This window comes from Pipistrellus kuhlii, unplaced genomic scaffold (genome assembly GCF_014108245.1).
Source record: "Pipistrellus kuhlii isolate mPipKuh1 unplaced genomic scaffold, mPipKuh1.p scaffold_m20_p_18, whole genome shotgun sequence".
Lineage (NCBI taxonomy): Eukaryota > Metazoa > Chordata > Mammalia > Chiroptera > Vespertilionidae > Pipistrellus > Pipistrellus kuhlii.
The window spans coordinates 1750559-1773405 of NW_023425493.1; the positions used below are offsets into that span (position 1 = coordinate 1750559).

Here is a 22847-nt window from a genome sequence, read left to right on the forward strand (position 1 = left end):
ACCCTGTTTTCCCGAAAATAAGACAGTGTCTTATATTAATTTTTGCTCCCAAAGATGCACTAGGTCTTATTTTCAGGGGATGTCTTATTTTTCCATGAATAAGAATATGGTACACATTTATTGTTAAATGAAAATAAAGGAAATTTATTACCTGTATATGGTACGGTAGTAAGGTAGTTGTCAACACAAACCAGACAAACTGTGAATCCTACAGTATCAAGAATTTACTCATTTATTTAATGACAATCATGTCATCATCTTTTGGAACATCGTCATAACAATCCAATTCCTGAATTTCCTGGTGAATTTCTTGTGACTCCATTTCTTTCAGAATCAGTGGGCCAAATCTCTCATGTTTAGCCTGGGGGGGCCTTATTTTTGGGGGGATGCCTTATGTTTCACTCAGAAGGAAACCTATAAGTAGGTCTTATTTTCGGAGGATGTCTTATTTTCGGGGAAACACGGTACTTTGTTTTATTCTGTAGGACATGGTAGAGTCACTGAAGGATAAAATTCTTACCCTTAAAGAAACTCATTTGAAGAACAGAGGACAGTACACAAGCCACTTATAAAAACATGGAAAACAGTTTATTAAAATTAAGAAATTAAATATATATAAAGATGTACATATGAATGTGATGCCAAACTGTTTATGACCACTGCTTCACAGTTTCATCAATTTTTCTTTGATATTTAGGAATTTTCTTTGAATTATTCTTTCCCAACTAATTACCAAAAATTTGTAAGTGGTGAAAAACCTTCCATCTGACTTTCATCTAAGTAGTTTTTAAGGTTCCTAACTTCCATAGCACCATCTTAAGTCTTGAGCTACCTGTATAAAATATACTTTACTATCTCTGCCCTTTCTATGGGCTCTTCATCCTGAGACTGCTGCCATCTTCTGAATTCAGAGGAATAGCTATGTTGATTTTTATTCTAAAGTGAGAAAGTTTAAGACCCTTTGCTTCTTAGGAACATGGGAAAGAATCATTTACCAGCTTGTAAGTAGGCATATGATTTTTGAGAATTTATTTCTGAAGGGACAAAGGACCCAGAGCTCTGTTGTAAAAAATTCAGTTCTTGAGGTCTCAGGATACATTTCACATGTGGATAGGATGCCCAATTAAAGTGTGCATGCCTTACAGGGAAGCTGATCAAGGTTAGTTTGGTTAGGATAGAAAAATGGTCCAAAATTAAAAATGGTGGAAGTGTGTATTTAGGTCTGTACTTTAATTTCTATAAAGAATTACATAGTAGAGCTCATAATTTCTTTTGTCCCAAATTACGTTTGTTTTTGTTTTTTTAAATCCTCACCTGAGGACATACTTACTAATTTTTTAAATATATTTTTATTGATTTTTTTTAATAGAGAGGAAGGGAGAGAGATAGCCAGAAATACTGATGAGAGGGAAACATCGATCAGCTGCCTCCTGCACACTCCCTTACTGGGGATGTGCCCACAACCCAGGTACATGCCCTTGACCGGAATTGAACCTGGGACCCTTCAGTCCATAGGCTGTTGCTCTATCCACTGAGCCAAACCAGCTCAGCCAGGGCTTGTTTTTTGTTTTGTTTTGTTTTGTTTTGTTTTGGTTGTTTTTTTGTTTTTTGTTTTTAAGAGAAGGGAAAGGGGGGAGAGGGGAGGTAGAGGATAGAGAAACAGAAACATTGATTGGTTGTCCCCCATACATGCCTTGACTAGGGATTGAACTTGAAACCTTTCACTTTATGAGATGATGCCCCAACCAACTGAGTAACACAGGCCAGAGCCCAAATTTAATTTTTAAAAATGAAACCTAAAAAGTTTATAGCCAAGCCATTTTGGACAAACATTTAATAAAAATATCAGAACAGTTCTTTGCAATGCAGAGTAATGATTTCTTTTTAGAGATTTGTATTCTTAAATTTTGGTTAATAAATACGACCTTGGTTTTTACTTTGGGGCTGAGATTAAGCATGAGAGGAAATGTCTCAGAAAATAAAGACCTTAACAACTAACATGGCTATTTTAAAATGGAATGCTCTTATTAACTACAGCTAGTTTCGGTGTGAACAGAACTGGAACCTATAGCAGAGGTCGACAGACTTTTCCCTCAAAGGCCAGAGCGTGAATCTCCTAGGTTTTGCTGGCCAAGAGGCAAAATGGAGGCTGTTATGTAGGTCCTTGTATAATCATTTAAAATGTCACCATTTACAAATACGAAAACTCTTCTTAGCTGCAGGATTAGGTCCAAAAGCCAGAGTTTGCTGTTTCCCTTTGTAGCTAGTCACTCTGGTAGAGAACCAGGCTAGAGTATATGGTAAAACACCGTGACTGGCAGATCCCCAGAGTTTAGAACATTAAAAAGTATGACTCCCACATATTAGGTCCCTGTGAACTTGGCCTGGGGCAGGAGCATAGAAGAGTAAGTGAAACTAAAGTGAAGGAAGAAATAAAAGTGATATTGATAAAACAATACATAAAAATAGGATGTGTATCCCATAGTGATTTTACATACTGGACTTAGAAGTAGACACACATGCCTGGGAGTGGGTGAATTGTTTTTATGTAAAGTGTTTTCAAGGTGCCTAATTCATCTTAGAGGGCAGAGGCCTAGCTAGTAGCTCTTCCGCCTGCAAAGTTCAGGAATTCTCTGCTCAGAACTGGGGGCATCTAAGTAAGCTTCCTGCGAATAGGTTGTGGTTACAGATTCCAAAATACAAGACATTAACCCTCTAAACCTGTTAATGACTTTTTTAAATATATATATTTTATTGATTTCTTTACAGAGAGGAAGGGAGAGAGATAGAGAGCTAGAAACGTCGATGAGAGAGAAACATTGACCAGCTGCCTCTTGCACACCCCGTTCTGGGGATGTGCCCACAACCAACGTACATGCCCCTGACCAGAATCGAACCTGGGACCCTTCGGTCTGCAGACCGACGCTCTACCACTGAGCCAAACCGGTTTTGGCCTGTTAATGACTTTTAAAAAGTATTTATTTGCATAGAAATTTGGTTCCAGTTACCTATTGGAAGCCAAAATTCTTCACATACTGTAAATTTGCCATCATCTATTTAGTCATCATATAATCACTTTCAGTATTTCTAATGATTCAAGTTTATTCTTTATTAACCTGTTAACTGAGCGGGACCTATAAATATGTCAAATGTAAACAATATCGGGAACGAGTAGGACTTATGAATACGTCCTTGAAATATATGTTGCGCCCCGAGAGGGATGGTATATATTTTTTGTAATCTTTTATTTTATTTTATATTTTATTGATTTTTTACAGAGAGGAAGGAAAGGGAAGTTAGAAATATCGATGAGATGAGAAACATCGATCAGCTGCCTCTTGCACACCCCCCACTGGGGATGTGCTGGCAACCAAGGTACATGCCCTTGACCAGAATCGAACCCGGGACCTTTAGGTCCGAAGGCCGACGCTCTATCCACTGAGCCAAACCGGTTTCGGCTATTTTTTGTAATCTTTATCATTGTTTGTAAAATTTATAATTTTTTAATTCGACGTGTCCATTTTTTTTTTTTGTCGGTATTCTTTTCTATTTTTTTGTAATTTTGTATTTTCCTTTGTGCTTTATATATATAAATAAATGAAAAAATATATATATTTTATTTATTTTCATTAAGTATTGTATAAATAAAAAAAATAATATGAAATTACGTCCTCCAGGCGTGACGTACTGACACGTCCTAGTGAAAGAGTACGCGCCCGTTACAGGTTGCGTAATTAACCTGTTAATGGAGCGGGACCTATAAATACGTCAAACATAAACACTATTGGGAACGGGTAGGACATATGAATACGTCCTTGAAATATATGTTGTGCCCTGAGAGGGACAGTATATATTTTTTGTAATCTTTATAATTGTTTGTAAAATTTATTATTTTTTATATTTTATTGATACTTTACAGAGAGGAAGAGAGAGGGATAGAGAGTTAGAAACATCGATGAGAATCATCGATCAGCTGCCTCTTGCACACCCCCTACTGGGGATGCGCCCACAGCCAAAGTACATGCCTCTGACTGGAATCGAACCCGGGACCTTTCAGTCCACAGGCCGATGCTCTATCCACTGAGCCAAACCAGTTTCGGCTATAATTTTTTAATTTGATGTTTCCATTTTTTTGTTGGTATTCTTTTCTATTTGTTTGTAATTTTGTATTTTCCTTTGTGCTTTATATATAAATAAACGAAAAAATATGTATTTCATTTATTTTAATTAAGTATAAATAAAAATAATAATAATATAAAATTACGTCCGCTGGGCGTAATGTATTGACACGTCCTAGTGATAGAGTATGCACCCGTTGTACGTTGCGTAATTAAAAAGGGAACTCCCCGGTTAACAGGTTAAAGAAAATTGCAGAGAAAAAATAATCATAGAGAAGAAAGTGTTCCCAGGGCATTAAAAGCTATGTTGTCCTTCGCTCCCTTGTTATATAGACTTCTGGTTAGGACAGTGAGTCAACTCGGGGCTTAATTAGTTATTTCCCAAAGAGCAGCTCAGCCCTGAGGGGTCTCCCAGGTGCCCAGGGGATGGAATGGAAGATCTGAGTCCTGGCAGGTCCCTCCACGGAACAGGGCTGGTTTCTAACCTTTTTAAAAGACAGAGAGAGGAGTTAAGTGCAGGGTCTTCCTTCTAATCTGCCTTCAGTGAGTGTTTCTGCTTCCTTCATTTCCTCAACCTTTCATTCAACTATTTAGTTGAATGACATTCTCACATAATAACCTAAATCACAAAGAGCAGCAAAGGTTTTTTAAGGTTGAGATGTTTGGATGAAATGGTGACCTTGATGCTTTACATATCTGGTTCTCTGAGGTCTGTGAGTGACTTTATTGTGTTCCCTTCACTAGATTTATTATCAGAGGAACAACAATAGGTGATAGAATAATGAGGTAATTCAGTATGTTCCTTCATTCTTTTATTTTTTTTACGATGAATTTGCCAGGTCATCCTTTCCACAGCTAACCACCTTTCCTATTAACACTTAATACTCCTGAACGTACTGAACTCTTCAGGGCTAAGATTTGTAAAGCAGGTTGCTTTTCACGAACTGTCGTAGCTGCATGACTGCATGGGGACAGAATGAAGGAGATGTCCTGTGTGCACACCTAACGGAAGCTCACATCTAGTGTGTCGTATGCCAAGCGACTACAACTGAAATGATGTACTTTAACGTTGGTAACTTGCTTTGACTACGTTATTGAGAAATGCAATGTAGGGTATTTTTTTTTTCATTGTAGGGTATTTTTAAAGCTGTTTGGGATAACAATTAGCAACTTTTTGTCATTATCTCATTTTTTTTTTGAGATCATTAAAAATGGACTTGAGTCTAATTCTGTGCATAAAGATTCTGATTTTTTAAAAAGAAAGCTGTATTCTTACAAATACCTTAATAACGTAGTAAGGCAATACATCAAGACAATACACAACTCTCAAACACTTCTGCAACCTGAAGACTAACACGGGGGTACATTTTAAAATCTGACATTAAACCATTATTTATCCACACAAAACCTGGTATACTGACTAAATGAACAAAATAAGCCAAAAACTAAGAAATTCCCTGTTATGTCTCAAATTGTTTTGCTTTTATGCTGGTGTTTCTAGGCTGTTTTCACATTAAGGTATGTTTGAAGTAACTTTTAGCAAATTGGTCTGTTGCCAATTGTCACTTTCTAGTTAAATAACAATAAAATGGAATTTGTTTCAGGGCTTTTTTGAATTTCTGGTTTATACTTTTTATCCCAAGTACTCAAAGCCAGTTTCTGCTCTTACAATGAAGATTGCAACTAAAAAATATCATGTTGCGTTAAATGAGTCACATTTAACCATTGAAGTGAGATTATTATGAACTGGTGAACCTGATAAGCAGAAATGTGACCCTAACCTCCCTCAGAGGGAATGAGATTAGACTCCTGCTCTGCCTCAGTTGCTTCTTTCTTCCAGAGAGAGGGTCTGGGAAATTTCTAAGGAAAGGCAGTCTCTTCCTGCCCTTGTCCTCATTCCTATTTTTGTCTTCCTCTCATTTTCTGCCTTGTGTGATTTTAACTCAGCATTTTATAGGCACCCATTTTCTTTCCTTTCTTGGCATATCAATTATACTTTTATTTTATTCTTTTAGTGGTTGCCCAAGAGTTTACTTCTGAAATTTTCCATACATTTTCTTATGAATTTTAAATCATACACCAAGTTAGTATAATAAATCATAAAAGAAATGGTAACTAATACTCTCAAAAACAACTTTGCAAACAGTAGGCTTTTAAGGAATATTTGTTTTCTGCTTGGTGTTCTTCAGATGTATGTATATGTGTTCAATGGAAATTTTACAATAAAAGAGTGCACTCTCTTTTTACCTAGAGAGCCGCTTTCAACTCCCTGCAACAATGCCTGTTTTCCTGCATTCTTGCCACTCACTGACAGAAGTTTTGTTCATCTAATAGATCAGATTGTTTTATCATTATCTCATTATTAGTAAGGCTGAGCATCTTCTCACATATTTACTAACCATTCATTTCTTCTGTAATTTTTCTACTCATGTCCTTGGCCTATTTTTCTGTTACAATATTCATTTTTCTTACTGACTTAATAGACTTTTTATATATTTTAGATTTTTGGTCTATTACATGTTGAAACACAATGTTTTAAATAACATATTCAGACTAAGAAAGTTATTAAATAGTATCATGTGTTAGGACAAATTTCTTCTAATAAGTAAATCAGTCTTCAGTCTCCAGCTCTGTCATCAGCTGAGCTCTTAGGAGAGTAAAGTCTGCCTCACTTGCCCCAAGTCTGTATTCCACCGTGGAGTCCATATAGCTAGATGGTCTGGGAAGTCTTTCTTTATTGCACCTATGTTAATATTTATTCTCTTTTCTCTTGACTCATCTGTTCTTTGCTGGGAACATCTTTAAACAAAACCTCAAAACATACGTTTATCTATTGCTATTACATGTTAACCTTAATTTCTTTTGGTTTTTATTTATGCCTTTACATTTCCTAAAGTAGAGAGGAAAAATGGCATGGACTATAGGACTTGTTTTATTTGTGGAAAACTGCACACGAATTTGTCTGTATTACATTTTTATAATATAGCCCTTTGAACCCCAGTGTGCCGCATGCTACTCCCCTTACCGTCCTAGCCAGGACCGAATCTCTTAAGTGACCTATTCACTAAAACATCTTGTTCTAGTAACTCAACTAGTCTCGTGGAGTCCCACTGTCATGTTTGCCTTTTGATGCTTTCCGTGGGGTGCCTTACTGAGATAATATGTAGTCTACATATTTTCTGACTTACTGACTTAAATGTGCATCATTGATTCCACAGGAGCCTGTGAGTGTTTTTCACTTACTTCTGTTCTTTTCTTTTCATGTGTAACTCATAGACGCTCTGCTGTTGCCCGAATTCAGGAGTTTTTCAGGCGGAGGAAAGAAAGGAAGGAAATGGAAGAACTGGACACCCTGAACATTAGAAGGCCACTGGTGAAGATGGTTTATAAGGGCCATCGCAACTCCAGGACAATGGTACCAAGTGCTCGCGGCATTCTTTACAGAATGTGCGCTTTCACAGCATGACTTTTTGCATAACAATTATCCTCCTGTATTGCCATGTGGCTCCAGTATAGCTGGCACCTTCATGGTTATCTCTTCAAGTCCTGTGATTTATCAGGAGAGACCAATAGTTTTTTTAAGGAAACTTTACCCAGGAATTATTGTAGAGTTTAAATTTTTAGCTTGTACAAGTAACCAGTGCTGCTTCTTTGCGCTCTCACACTTGCTGTGTACTTTTCTAGTAGATTGTTTTTGGAGAGAAGGGTTTGGCTATATGAAATCAGATTCATTGAGAAATATAGTCAGGTTGCTTTCATAATCACCCCGTTAAGATGACAAGTCAAGGTTGGTTTTAGTCACTTTGCTCCCTGAACTTCAAGTTCCTCATCTGTGAACTGAACAGAATAGATCCAATGATCTCTAAGGTCTTTTCCAGTTTTTACAGTCCCCACATCTGTGCACCCAGTGCTACATCCGTCACCTACTAAGGGGATATTGGGAGGTGGCTAGTGTGTCATAACTGTGATTCTGAACCATTTCTGTCTAGAAAGTGCTGTTCTCACATTCACTGAGTTCTCAAACGTATCTATAGAATCGGTATTAAACTGCTTTCTTACTTTAGGGAAATAATAAGCTCTCTATAGAAATCAGTGGTAGTAACAATTTAATCATTCAAAAAATAATATTGTTATTAATAGAAGTAACCAATTTACATTTCTTGCATTTTGCTGGTTAAAATTTGAGGAAAATAATTAGGGGCTGGAATAAGAAAAAAAGATAAGCAAGTAAAATAACAGCTTCAAGTAAGAACAGAATGGGTTCTCCTCTTTTACGTTCCCAAAAACAGCAGTGACAGCTGCAGATAAAATGACTGGAGAATCCGATCTGAAGCACAAAGATTTTGATGGTTTATTCGTATGCATCCATTGAAAAAAATGTCATCATAACTACTCCAACTGTCTATTCCTTTGTCTCATTGCTTCATAAAAGTGCATGTGTTTATATCTTTTCTTCTTAATTATGAGAACTTCAGAGAACTAAGAAAAAGATTGGTACTTTTTGTTATGCTGTCAAAAACCCAGAAATTTCATTCATTCATTTAGCAGTTAATTAATTCAGCACCTACTGTGTGCTAAGAGCCGTTGCAGGCACGATAAACACAGTATTGAACAAAAACACATCCCTGTCCCTGTGGGGGACTCGTCATTACTGAAGGCCTGGTTCTCTTTGCTGGCAAATCTACCAGGATTTGTAGATATTAAAAGACCAGGATGCTTTTCAATTTGTGTTTTATTTTCTAAGCCAATTAATTTTTTTAACACAAGAATAGAATAAGTCTTTATTTTAATAACTGTGATTTGAATTTCCTTATAACTTTTTTTTTTCTTAAACCTTAGATAAAAGAAGCCAATTTTTGGGGTGCTAACTTTGTGATGAGTGGTTCTGACTGTGGCCATATATTCATCTGGGATCGTCATACCGCTGAGCACTTAATGCTTCTGGAGGCTGACAATCACGTGGTGAACTGCCTGCAGCCACATCCATTTGACCCAAGTAAGATGACCGTGCATAAGGCGAGGGCTAGAAATCATTAGTGGCTCATCAGCCCAGCGGTGTTCTAGTTCACAAACAAAAATCTGAATTATCTGTAGTAGCCACAGGAGTCACTTCATCTCTGCTTGGGTTTAAAACCAAAGCACACTTATAACCCGCTTTGGGCAGAAAGTATGGTGAAGTAGGTTAAAGAGTGTTCTAATATTTCTTCTAACTGTTTTAGCCATAAGAGGTTTGGCTGATTGAACTTCTCACTACTTATCCAAATGGAATCTGCAAGGCTCACTGGTGTGCTCTTGCCTTCCATTGGAAATTGCCCCTAGTCTTGAACTAATATTCTAGAGTGGCTTTTAGGAAATCTTCAAAATAATATTCTCAGTTAACACATGCATCAGTACATTTCCACTGCAGCTCACCTTTGCTGTGATGTACACACAGGAAGTCCTCACTGAACGTCATAGATAGGATATGCAACTTTAAGTGAAACAACACGGAACAAAACCAATTCTATCCTAAGCCAATGGTTATAAACAAGGTTAAGTTCCTTTAGCATCTCATCAGTGGCACAGTGAAAAGACGTTAAACAGAATGACTGTATTTGAGGCCCTGATGTATATGTACATATGCCTGCGTCTGTACCCTACAAACACATTGTATACACACACACACACACACACACACACACACACACACGTGTCTGTGTACATAGCTAGAATAAATGCATGTGTTCTGAGTTTATGTTAACTGTACTTTTTGTTTCTAGTTCTAGCCTCGTCTGGCATAGATTATGACATCAAGATCTGGTCACCACTGGAGGAGTCAAGGATTTTTAACCGAAAACTTGCTGATGAAGTAAGATGTTTATTGCATTTATTAGACCATAGCTTACCTTGTTCCTGAAATGCTTTCTTAAGAAATATCAAAGCAGCTCCTCCCTTAATTGGTAACATAAAATAATTTCATGCAGGTAAGGAAGTCAGTTTTAAGAAAAAGAAAAATGAAGATAAAACCATGCCTAGAGGTAAAAATTGAACTAGTATTTTGCTAATTAGAAGACTGCGTATTAGTAATAGCAGATTGTTTTGTAGTTTAAGAAAAGTAGGTTGACTGCCTACTGCAGTAAAGAATCATGAAAAACACTGTCCTTTTGAGAAAACTCATTTCACTGCAACATCTTCATCATCATGGCCCAGTGGTAGCAGCACAAATGATGAGAATCTTTTCCTTTGTTCTATTTTAAGATTTCCTCAGCTTCTTGTTAAATCAGTAGTTTTCCAACCGAGTTCAGTGAAGGGCTAGGTTGTTTATGAAATTAGGATAAGAAAGCTGATTTCTAAGCTTCAACCAGGGTTTTCATTTGTTGATTTCCATAGATTTCTTATAATAATTAGGGTCCATTGCATTAATCAGCTACTCATTGCTGAACTCCTATGGGTAGATGAGGGCATAAATTGGTAAATAAGGATCTATCACTTAAAAATGTTAGTAAATGGCCGAAACCGGTTTGGCTCAGTGGTAGAGCATCGGTCTGCGGACTGAAAGGTCCCGGGTTCGATTCTGGTCAGGGGCATGTACATTGGTTGCGAGCACATCCCTGGTAGGGGGTGTGCAAGAGGCAGCTGGTCAATGTTTCTCTCTCATCGATGTTTCTAGCTCTCTATCTCTCTCCCTTCCTCTCTGTAAAAATCAATAAAATATATTTTTAAAAAGTATATTTTTAAAAATGTTAGTAAATAGGTCAAGCAGCACCTCAGGGTGAGGTGGACAGTTCCCTTGGGTGCTTTTCCTCATTGAGTAGACACACAGCAGTGTCAGCCCTGCACTCAGAGCGCATGGTAAGAGGAACAGACACAGCACAGAATGTTGCAGTCAGTGTCTGAGGTGTATGCACAGCGTTTGGAAGCCTTAGAGAAGTAAAGCTGCTTGTGAATGGAGTTGATGGGGTGGGGACATCCTCACGGAGGCTATAGAAGTCGCTAGGACTGCGTTCACCAGGCAGAAAGGAGAATAGGAGCGCTGGAGACACGGGACCAGCAGGTTCCACGTTGTAAGAAAGTAAAGGAAACATCCGTGTGCAGAACCTACAGTGCGAGGGAAAGCTGCTCAGTCAGACTGGAAAGCTCATTTGGGACCCTAAAGGGCCCTGAGGGACCCAGGAGCTGAGAGAGTTGTCATTTCACTGTGGACTGTTGGCCAGATGGCATCTTTCTCCTGCTCTCAGGCTTCCCTTTCTTCCTTCCCACACTCTGCTTTTCCTCTTCCTTCTTTCCTCTGCCCATGGTATGCATTGGGTTCCTCAGAGCCACGGACAGTCAGCTGATTCCTTCCTTGGTGCTTCGGACACAGCTCTTGGTAGCTTTTGTCCAAAGGTTTGTTTTTCAAGATTACTTCGCCTCAGCCAAGGTAACAACTCTCAAAGGAGCCACATGAGGCGGGGACAATGATTTAACACAACTTTGTCCCAAAGGTACCTGTTCTCCTCTGCACGGTGTAGACTGCTCTGGGAAACAAGTAAAGATAAATTGAATTCTTGGATGTTTTAGTAACTAGAGTTGACCTTTGTCTTCCTGCCAATCACATGAGGCATGTTCTCTCATCTTACTGCTCACACGCAAGTCAAAGTAATTGGCCTTGAGAAGCCTTAACAGGGAAACGTGACAGCAGGCACCTTGGGATGGCAGGCCGCTCTTTTTCCTACCATTCTCCTAACCTCCAGGGGCGGGGCAGGCGCTCTGTCTCTCTGACCGTGATTTCATTGCCCAGGTGATCACTCGGAATGAGCTCATGCTGGAGGAGACCAGGAACACCATCACAGTGCCCGCCTCCTTCATGCTCCGCATGCTGGCCTCCCTGAACCACATCCGGGCCGGTAAGAACAGCCAGCCTCTATTCCAGTTAGGACTATGTCTCAACAGCATGGTGTTACCTAACATTTATCTGTGACTTCCTATGTCACACAATGGAGGCAGAGTAACTCATTAGCACAGTAACTCATTTGATGAACCTCACTTACTGGAAAGCATCACAATGACAGACAGTCCCCGCTGCTTCTCTGAGTGGAGGCTCCTACACAGGCCTTGTCATCATAAATGCCTTCAGCAGTCCATTCGCTCCAGGTCGGCAGAGCCCAGACGAAAGAAAGGTAGCATGCTAGGGAGGCTGAACAGGCACCTCTCTGTTTTCTTCATCTTTGTTTTGTCTTAAGTGATAAACTGAGGCTCAGTGTCACAGATAACACAAAATGCATATATTGTAACTACTATTCAGGAAGGAATTCAAAAGCTATGCTCATAACAAGAAAAAGTTCCAGTATCTGTTATTATCAAGAGTATGTTCACTGACCTCATGAATGAAATGTCTCCCTGTGCTGAGCATCCCGTCAGTTCACGACAACAGTGACCACCCTCATTGAGCTCCAGCCTTCTCAACAGGCTTTCTGTAATGACTTACCCAGGCCACACCACTGACACATGGTAAAGCCATCTGTAGTGTTTTTAAAAATGTTTGTTTAGAATGACATCCATTTTCAAAGTTAATAGTGTTGTTTCCTTTATTTTTTAAAATTTCCCTGTAGAGGCAAAAATTTAGTATGTACACACAGTGGTGAACTGAATTTTACATAGTGGTGTGTTGAGTTCTATACATTTTAAGTAGCTTTAAATAAAAGGCATTGAAGATTACCCTAATCATAACCCTAAAAGTATTTCTTTTAACGAATCTCATATCTGTTTTCCAGACCGGTTGGAGGGTGACCGATCAGAAGGCTCCGGTCAGGAGAATGAAAACGAGGATGAGGAATAAGCAATTCTGAGTGGCCAGCACTTAGGATGTTTTGATATTTGTATAAGACACTTATATTTTTTTCTTTACAGAGCTTCAGTGCAATTTAAAGGTTATGGTTTTTGGAATTTTCCCTTTTGGGGGGGATAACCTGACATTGGTGTGGAGTGATTGTGTGCATGAACTTGAGAGAGTGTGTGAAATAAAACTAGCAGAATGTTTTAAAACCTAGTTGCCATGTATGAGGAGTGCTAGCAACGAAAGTGCAATACTGCCAGCCTCAGCACGGGGGAGCTTGGATCAACGTTGAAGAGCAGTTCTCATGGTAGAGACAATGTTGGTTCAAATAAATTTCTACACTTGCCATTTGCATGTTTGTTGCTTTCTAATTAAAGAAGCTGGTTGTTGTAAGATCTCCTGAATTTGACATTGTTTTAATGCCTGTTACCCTGGCCTGTGTTTTCCAGTCTTTCCTATCACATAGGTCTGTTTCTCTAGTTATAACCATCTTTTCTGTTTTGACTTGTGACCGAATCATATAGAAGAGAATTACTCATGTCTCATTCCAAAGTGCTTCATCTTCACCACCAATCATCATCTTAATGATCAGTGAGACTGTGTTACCCACAGGAGTCGGGGCCAGCAGAGACCAGAGCGTCTGGGGTTCACATGCTATAGGAGCATAGGCTAGTTCTGGGGGCCCTGGCTTCCAGTTCTCCTGCCTTCAGCTAGATTCCAGCTGAGAGCTGTGACCATCCTGTCTTCTACATCCTGGCCTTCCTTAGCTCCAGTGTCCACCTCCACTCCAGGCATCAGTACCCTGCCCTGTAGCTTATAGGTTATGACCTGAATCTGTTCCTGCAGACTTAACCCTTCGGTCACCCTCCCTTCCCACTTTTAAATTGTCATCCTTTTCTCCGGCTGGGCCATGAGGCTCAGGTGTAGCCAAGTAGAGCACCCCTCTCCGGTGTGGAGACCGGGATCGCTTCTCCCCAGGTGTGCAGCTACTGATGGCAGGTTGGCTTTGTGGAGAGGAAAAGCCCCTTCGGTGGCTCAGTCACTGGAGCCGGACTGCCACCCCTGACCCTTGCCCTGCATGCACAGGTGTCTCCACATTAGAGAACGAGGTAAGTGGGTGAAGAGAAGGAATTAGGGTTTTAGTAAAACAGGGCAGCTGACTGGGCTACAGATAACTTCTGGAAAGTGCCAGGGTCTTAGTTCCTGGTTCCCAATTAGCTATGTGACCTGCTGGGGCCACCTGACTTGTCTGGGCTCCTGCTCCATCTCCCAGGGGCTGAGTGAGGGCCCCATGACACCCAGAGGAGGAGGGACTCTACAGAGTAACTGAAAACACTACTGTCAGCACATCCGGGACATCATTCTCACTGGAGTGAAGCAGTTGCAGGGATTCTTAGAGTGCTGGAAAGCTGGCAGGACAGAGGCTACTGGAGGGCTCCCTGGGGTCAGGAGTAACTGGCAGGAAAAGCAACCGAAAATCAAAATGGTCTGGGTACCCTCCAGGCAGGATGGCACGGGGGGATGGGCAGAAGTATGTGGGACCTGACCTGACCTGCTCAATTTTGCTTGGAACCCAAAAGTGCTGTAAAGCTGTGATTTTTTTATTGATTGTTAGAGAGGAAGGGAGAAGGATAGAGAAACATCAATGAGAGAGGAACATCATTGATTGGCTGCCTCGGGATTGAGCTCACAACTTTGGGCATGTGCCAATTCTGAGTCGAAACATGACCTCCTGGTTCATAGGTCAATAACCCCTGAGCAACACTGCTGGGCTATTATTTTTTAATGGTATTTGTCAAAGGAATTACCGTGTTTCCCTGAAAATAAGACAACCTCGAAAATAAGACCTAGCGCATGGAAAGATAAGACATCCCCTGAAAATAAGACCTAGTGCAACTTTGGGAGAAAAAATTAATATAAGACACTGTCTTATTTTCAGGGAAACAGGGTAGTTTTCCTACTTTGGGTGATTGTGTAGTTTGGTGTGTTAAATAGGCACAGGGCAGACCAGACCACAGTCCAGGGGCAGAAAGAGGACATATTCCAGGGAGTTAGGTCCTGGCCATGGTGCAGTGCATGCTGGGGGCAGGTTAGGCAGCTGGAGCCGAGCTCACCCATGCCCTCAGCCAAGCCGGTGAGGGCTCAGTTGGGGGTGCTGGGTTTTATGCCCTGAGGTGGTTTTGAGTCACTGATCACCACACCCTCTTGACCTTGGTTATGGGGTGAACATGTGGAAAAACCCTATAAAATCTGGGATAGGAGTATTTGTTCTGTATTGACACTATTTCATGAATCTCACCGTCTTGGGGTATTTTGAAAATGCATGGCTGGATGTACCCAGGTGACTGTGGTGTGGATCACACACACACACACACACCCAATTCTGCAATAGCCCTTCCTGCTCAGTCTCCTTCCTCTTTTTAGCCCTTGGGAAGGAGGAAGGGAGAAAGGAAAGGAGCTGTAGGAAATGGGGATGTGGGGGGAAGGAGGAACACCCAAAACCCACAGTCCACAAGTCCAAGTACAAATTCACTATTTCCACATCTGTACACGTACCAAAAACATTTACTCAAGTAAACAAAGCTATTCTAAATACACTTACTTGTTTATAAATAGTGATTTATAATAACCCTAAACATTTTCTTGTTTTAAAAAAACAAAGTTTCAAGTGAAATGCATTTCAGGACTAGCTTGTTTTGTGTGAAGGTTGGTGTTTAACCCCGTTTGCATCCTGGGCTCCATCACCAGAACACAGGCCTCCCCTCCACAGACCCACAGCTGGACCCCTGTGCCCGCGCTGTGGTCTCCTCCCACTGCCCCGGTGTGGCCCTGCCTGCTCGGGCCCAGGACTGTCCTTGCCCCTGGGAGGGGGTGACTTGCCTGGGATGGTGACACTGCAAAACAGTGGTGTCAAAAGGAACAGCAAGTGGCCTCGAATTCCAAGCTATTGCTGCTGCTCAGGAAGGTGCTTCCTGGGGGAATGAACAGCTCTGTGATGTCCTAAAATAACACCGAGCAACGTGGTGCCGTGCTAGTCTGCAGAGGAGAGGGTCTGTGCTTTGGATCTTTCCAGGGAGTCTAAGCACATCTCCCGGGCCGTGATTTCTGCGGGCCGGCAGGCGGGTGCTCCAGGCACTCAGCCACCAGCTCTTCTACACGAGAAAGCCGCAGGCCTGCTTCTGGGAATGCCTTCACGGCCCCTCATCCTCGAGCTGCACGGCTGGCTCCTTCCCCTCGGTCACGTGGCCAAGACCCGGCGCTGGGCCCTGACGCTGGTTCCCTGCACCTCGAGACCTTGGGCATTTCTTCACTTTCTAGGTCCCCCTGGATTCTGTCTGTCCCCAACCCAGGAGTGTCCACTCTGCCTTTTGTCAATATGACTCTCAGCCATTTTCCTTTGCTTCAGGCGAAAACGGTGGTTTTCCTCCAGCTCCTCGTGGTTCCCCTTGGGGTTCTGCATACCCTGGGGTGGTAGATGGGCTCCGGTCCCTGCACTGGCCTCCTCAGGGTGGAGGATAGGAGAATCTGAACCCGAGAGCCACCGCCACGCACTCACTGTCCCGCAGGACGGACTGGCCGCAGTCTCTTCCGGGCTGGGAAGCTGAGCTGATGCCACGACACGGGGTCGACACCAGGCCCGGCCATCACCTTGGACAGACACTGTGTGCCCCTCGGACCTCTGCAGCTCCCAACGCCACACCTTCCCCTCCTCTCCCTCCCCTTCCTCACCGCATCCCTTAATCCCACGTCCTCTTGTGCTGCTCAGCAAGCAGGACAGTTCCCACAGCGGAAGCCGCGACACCTCTGATCTAGAACAGCTCCTTAGAGGCCCTACGAGGCAAGAAGAGGACACCCACCTTGTTATGGACGAGACCCCCGTGGTCCGGCCCCACTGCGTCCCAGGTGGGTGCCGGGAGCTTAATCCACGTGGCCTCCTGGGGGGGGGGGGGGGGTTGCTGCGTTCTACATCCCCACAGGAAACAGGTGGTGAGAAAACCGATGAGAAAAATGGACTGGCCCAAGAACACCCAACTACCCAGCAGTCGCGTGGGTCTGAATCCAGAACTTAGCCCAGCCGTCTGCACTGCTCCCATGTGGACACGGACACGGACACGGAATGAGAGCCCTCAAGTGCCTAACACGGACACGGAATGAGAAGCTGCACAACAGGCAGAGTTCTCCACCGTCAGGCACACAGTAGGTGCTCAGCCCGGCCACCCTCCCAGTTCCTCCCAGACAGGACAGGGGCCAGAGCTGGACACCGGAGGGTCTCCTGGGCTCTGTCCGGAGACACGCCTCACATGCAGGTGTCTCAGCGAGTCCGGTGGGAACACATTCCTGCAGTGAAACCTAGCAGGCTACGACCTCTTGCTGGAGCAAGCTTCTTCCCCTCCTAACCCCCTTTCCTGGCCGACTGCAAATACTGCTTAGTCTCACTGGCCACTCAGGTATAGCTCCTGGGATGACAGCACATTAGCACCACAGGCCCAGCCTCATACAGTTGCTTAAGATCTTACAGCTGAGCAGGGGCAGAACCTGCTGCCCCAAAAAGGATCACACGTGTGAGCAAGCTGGGTGGTCCTTCCAAGGCTGAGGACCAAGGTGAAGACAAGTTCAAAGCCAGAGCTCTGCTGAGGCATGCCTTCAGGTGTTTCCTTAGCGCTCCCCACTGCTGCAACCTCGTGGCTAAGGTGCTGAACTTCAGTTTTCCCAGGCCAGGGAGCCCAGTGCCTCTGGATCATAACAGCCCCAAGCCTGGAATCTGGGCAGGCACAGCACAGGGACCATCAAGTGGTGATCTCAATGAAAGAAGCAGAGATGGCAATAGCCCTAAACTCGGTCCTGTCAAAACCGTGGACAGAGGTGTGGACAAATGGCCAAAGTGCCACCTGCCACTGTCCATGTAGCCACTGCACAGAGTCTAAAGCTATGGCCTGGGTTCCAGCCAGCACTAAGGGCAAGTGTCCTCAGAAATGCCTCTTGGAGCTTCAGAATGTATGGGACTCCCCACTCCTCCCTCCCACCTCCTTTACCTCCTCCCTCCCTCCCCAACCCCTTCTCTTTCTTCCAGGCTTCATCGGCAACTTTGAATTCTCGGTTATGCAAAATATGGTTCCAGCTGCCAGATATCCTCCGAGGCTTGGCTCAACTGCCACCTCCACGGAGCTACATGGAAGTAGTCACCTCCCTCTGGAGCCCACCGTTCTCTCTCTAATAATCACTCGACTTTGCTATTTATCAGCATCCGCCTCCCCCAGGTCTGTCCCAAATGAGAGTGCAAACACGTCCATGCGACTGCTCACGGGCACAGCTCGGTGCTCTGCACAGGTGTCCTGCAGGGCCTGGAAGATGAATAGACGAATGGTCCTCGGTAAAAAAAAAATAAAAAAATAAAAAAAAGGAAACGGTGAATCCTTCTATGATGCGTGGCATTTCTAGATAAGTTTAGATTTAATCCTAGTAAATCGCAGCCAGTCTGCAGCCAGCCAGTGCAGACTTGGGGTCTCAGGACTCTCCCTAGAGCCCAGCCCAGTGCTGCCCAGGGGCGCGCACTCCAACCCCGGGCTCCCAGCCAAAGGTGCTGCACTCAGGCCTCACTAGCGAGCGCCCTAGTCACCCCAACGAAGTGGCGATGCCCCCTGCCAGGAATATGGTCCCCTTATAACGACAAGTGCTAGGAAGATGTGAGAGTAAAGCGCCGACTGAGGAATGCCATAGCATAGAGTGAGAGCAGCCTGACTTGCCAATCTCCTTAGCCGAACCCGCAGATGACACCACCCTGCTCCTTCCCTCCCGCCCACAGCCACCGCGGGCCAGCCGGGAGTCCTTATCCTTATCCGTAAGCTGATCACCACGAAGGTGCAAGCCCCCAGGCCTTGCAAAGGTCTCTGCCAACTGCAGACTGAGGACCAGCCAACCACTGGTGTCCACACCGCAAACCCGCTCCCCTCCTCCGAGGAGGCATCTCTCCTCCGCGCGGCCCCGGGCAGGCGGCACTCTGAGCGGACGAGCCGGGGAGCCGCCTCCCCGGGCCTCCGGCTCTGTCCGCACTCACGCAGGGGCTGTGCCAACACGGGCCCGGGGTCCCTTTTCCTTTCCTGTCTCTAACTCACAGAACATCAGAGGGGGCAGCTGGCACCGATCCCAGAGACGGTTCAGTCTGACAGCTCCCTCCCTCCCCGGCTGCACAGAGTGCTGGGAGGTGGAGGGAGGTGAGGAAGAGGGGGAGCTGGGCGGGTGGAGGTGCGGGCTCAGGCCAGCGCTTTCCATTCTGCCTTACCTCCTGTCAATCACACTTCACACTCAGAATGCAGAGGCCCTGGGAGGAGGCTTTCCTTCGTGAAGGGAGTTCCTCCAGCGACAAGTGCCTCCCCCTGCTGTTGGGCTCCACGGCCGTCCAGGCATCTCCTAGCCCAGTGGTCGGCAAACTCATTCGTCCACAGGACCAAATACCAACAGCACAACGACTGAAATTTCTTTGGAGAACCAAATTTTTTAAACTTAAACCTCTTCTAACGCCACTTCTTCAACCTAGACTCGCCCAGGCCGTGGTATTTTGTGGAAAGAGCCACACTCAAAGGGCCAAAGAGCCGCAATGTGGCTCGAGAGCAGCAGTTTGCCGACCATGACCCTAGCCAAACAGTTTTTTTAATTCTTGGAAATGAAGCATCCGCCTGTCTGTCACAGCGGTTTCTCCCTCCCTTCTTTCGAAATAGCAAAGGATCAGCGAGGAGGGAGGGGGCCCGGGGCTGCCCCGTGAGCCCAGCAGGTGGCTCCACCGAGGCCAGGTCGTAACCAGCACTGCGGCCTGGGCACTGTGTGGGGCCCTGCTCCCAGGCTCTCCTCTGGGGACCCCACACGGCCTGCTCCCCCCTGCAGAAGCCGGGGTGCCTCACCCCATGCACTGGGAGAGCCCCCTCCTGAGCCCCCAGGGGACAGTGAGCAGAAGATGTGAACAAAGAACATGACCCACCCGGTGGTGCCCCAGCCTGGTCTCTGGGCCCCACCTGTGTCCCCTTCCCAGAAAGCCACAGCCACACCTCCGTCTGCTTTTCTTTGTGCTTTTGATGCCTCTGTCCCAGCACGGGCATCTAGGAGCCCGCGGGTGGGCTGGCACAGACACAGAGCTCCTGGCGTGGACGCAGTTCTCGGTGTTGTTTTCTGGTGGCTGCACCCCCGAGGCTGTTCCTACCCCGCTTCCTGGGGCTGTGGGCACCGTCCGGGGCCCGGGCCAGCCCGAGGCCCTCACTTCTGCTCCGCAGCTGGCACGCTCGCCTCCTCGATGCTCTGCAGCTGGAGCCTCTGGCTCCCGAGGGCTCGGCCGCCTCCGCCGGCCCCAAAGCCCGCCCCCGGGATGGTCCGCGCCGCCATCAGGACCCCGGGCAATGCCTCCTTCCCAAACAGGTTGATTTTGGCTTCTGCCTCGATGGCTTTGGCCAGGCTGTCCGCGTAGCTGTCCAAAGATTTGTGCACGTCGGCTTTCACGTGGAGGATGGGGTTCCTGGCAGCTTCTGGGGGAAGACGGAACAAGGTTACGAAGGGCCAGACCCACGTGGAGGGCGCAGGGTCCCAAACCGGGGTCCCTCCTAGGTCCTGGGAAGTGGTAGGAGTCAGGCTAACCTCAGGGTCTCCTCTGCCGAGAGAGGGTCCCGGTGCACCTCTTACTCTGCAGGGTTTCTGTGCTAAACCGTTCTTCCCAGAGGCTGGGCCAAGGCCCGGCTCCCAGGAAAGGCCTGGTCACTATTTCCCGTTAACCACATTCACAGTTTGCTCCTTTGGAGGGGCTCTCTGGCCGCTGGCTGCCTGGGGTGTGCGGTGTCTGCGGCTCTAAACCGCCCCAGGCTGAGTGCTGAGCCAGGAGGGACGCTCAGCTCTGAGCTGGCTCAGGCTCCCCCGAGTCAGGGCGGCCTCGGGGTCGGCAGGATACCTCGGTTCCGGCGCCAAGGGCTCGAAGGACATCAGGGTTGGGAGTGGCAGGGGCGGGGGGAAGGGAGGGGTAAAGTGGGGGGCCCGGTGTGCTGGAGTGGGACGGGGATGAGCCAGGAAGTTTCCTAAGACCATTCCCTCTCCCTGTGCTGTCCGGGCGGAAGCTGCAGGCACAGAAACCAACCTTTCATCTGCTCCACTTCGTCCTCGAAGGTCACGGAGCTCCTCCTCTTGGGTGGGAACGCGGAGTGGGAGGGAGGCTGGTCCTCAGACGGGTAGTCTTCCAGCAGCATCACGTCCGTCCCTAAGACCAACGGGGCAGGTTGCACACAAGGAACCGGCCGTCCCAAGTCCTCCTCCACCTCCTCCTGGCCCGACGGCTTTCAACCCCCTGGGATCCCTCTCCCCCGTTTATTCCAACCCACAGCCCTGTGCGAGAGCGGCTCTGCAGCATGCACCCAAGAAGCGAACACGGTGCCATGCTATCTCAGGGAGTCGGCAGCCAGCCACTGGGCCTCTTCCGACACGTGAGGCACAGCAGTGCCTGCAGCGCTGGGCGTTCTGGCCACAGCGCGCACACTCAGTGTCCAGTGGCCGGACCTGGGCTCAGGGAGGGGAGGGGAGAAGTGGGAGAGACCGCCCTGGTAAGGGAGCTTTGTGTTCTGAGTGATTCCTCTTACCATTTGTATTTCTATCCGTCATTACTTTAAATGCAAATGGATTGCACAATCTACAACACATGTGTCAAACACAAGGCCCGCGGGCCAAATCCGTCCCGCCAGGCCTTGCAATGTGGCCCGCACCGCGCTGTCATCACTGCACTCCGCTGCGTTTCCATCACAATGACAGTTTATGACTGTTCAGTAAACCATTCGGCCCGCGATTTAGGCTGGATTTTAGATTTTGGCCCCTTCTCTGATTGAGTTCGACACCCCTAATCTACAAAAATAAACTCAAAATGGATTAACAGCTTAAATGTAAGGCCTGAAACCATAAAACTAGAAGAAAAATAGAGAGTAAACTTTGTGGTTAAAATACATTGCACTAAGTAAATATTTTAAAAATATGTTTTATTTTTTTCAATTACAGTTTACATTCAACGTTATATTAGTTTTAGGTGTTAGGGCACAGTCAGCACACATTTATGTAACTTACAATAAGTCTTGCACCTTCCTGTCCCCACACACATTTACTGCAATGTTTCTGAGTGCTAGAGGCCCGGTGCACGACATTCGTGCACTGGGGGGGGGGGGGCAGTCTCTTAGCCAGGCCTGCGCCCTCTCGCAGTCTGGGACCCCTCTGGGGACGTCCAACTGCCGGCTTCAGCCCGCTCTAAGCTGACAGTCAGACAAGGCGGGAGAGGATCTTACAAGGACTGAACACGGCACTCCCTCTGTAGGAGTGCCCTGACCACCAGGGTCAGCCCCTGCATTGAGCGTTTGCCCCCTGGTGGTCAGTGCGCATCATAGGACCAGTCGTTCCACTGTTGGATCGATTGCATATTAGGCTTTTATTATATAGAATGTCCTCTTGTTGCACCTCACAGCTCCCACTACTGCTATGACTGCCGATTTGTACTTCTTAATCTCCCCACCTTTTTCAGCCAGTCCAACCCCCCTCCCATCTAGAAACCACCAGTTTGTCCTCTATCCCTATGAGTTTGTTTTTCCTTTGGTTGGTTTTTTTTAGACTTCATTTAGGTGAAATTACATGGTACTTGTTTTCCTCTGTCGGAATGATTTCACTTAGCACAATCCCCTCTAGGACCATCCATGTTGTCACAAAGGATGAGAGTTCATTCTCTTCTTTGGCTGAGTAATATTCCCTTGTATATGCGTACCAGATCTTCTTTATCCAATCTGCTATCAATGGATATGTAAGGTGTGCCCATATCTTGGCAACTGTAAATAATGCTGCAATGAAAATGAGGATGCATATATATTTTCAAGTTAATGTTTTTGGTTGTGTGTGTGTTTTTTTAATATATAATATATACTCAGAAGTGGAAT

At 45.5% G+C, this 22847-nt stretch overlaps 2 protein-coding genes across 11 annotated transcripts in view; one reads left to right on the plus strand and one right to left on the minus strand.

Annotated features, from left to right (window-relative positions):
* DCAF6 (DDB1 and CUL4 associated factor 6) overlaps positions 1 to 13307 on the plus strand; it is an 82886-nt gene extending 69579 nt beyond the window's left edge. For 5 of the 8 annotated variants that reach the window (XM_036442927.2, XM_036442925.2, XM_036442924.2 and 2 more), the window contains 6 exons: positions 4863 to 4904; positions 7395 to 7533; positions 8958 to 9114; positions 9878 to 9966; positions 11878 to 11983; positions 12851 to 13307. In XM_036442927.2, coding sequence (XP_036298820.1) covers positions 4863 to 4904; positions 7395 to 7533; positions 8958 to 9114; positions 9878 to 9966; positions 11878 to 11983; positions 12851 to 12915 — 598 coding nt within the window. In that variant the 3' untranslated portion in view covers positions 12916 to 13307. The remainder of the gene's footprint in view (positions 1 to 4862; positions 4905 to 7394; positions 7534 to 8957; positions 9115 to 9877; positions 9967 to 11877; positions 11984 to 12850) is intronic. The other 3 variants (XM_036442926.2, XM_036442929.2, XM_036442932.2) reach the window with 1 other exon arrangement.
* Positions 13308 to 19470: 6163 nt separating this feature from the next.
* The window catches only part of GPR161 (G protein-coupled receptor 161), a 35625-nt gene continuing 32248 nt past the window's right edge, over positions 19471 to 22847 (minus strand). For all 3 annotated transcript variants that reach the window (XM_036442667.2, XM_036442669.2, XM_045582946.1), the window contains exons 5-6: positions 21023 to 21142; positions 19471 to 20423 (exon numbers count right to left, since the gene is read on the minus strand). In XM_036442667.2, coding sequence (XP_036298560.1) covers positions 20158 to 20423; positions 21023 to 21142 — 386 coding nt within the window. In that variant the 3' untranslated portion in view covers positions 19471 to 20157. The remainder of the gene's footprint in view (positions 20424 to 21022; positions 21143 to 22847) is intronic.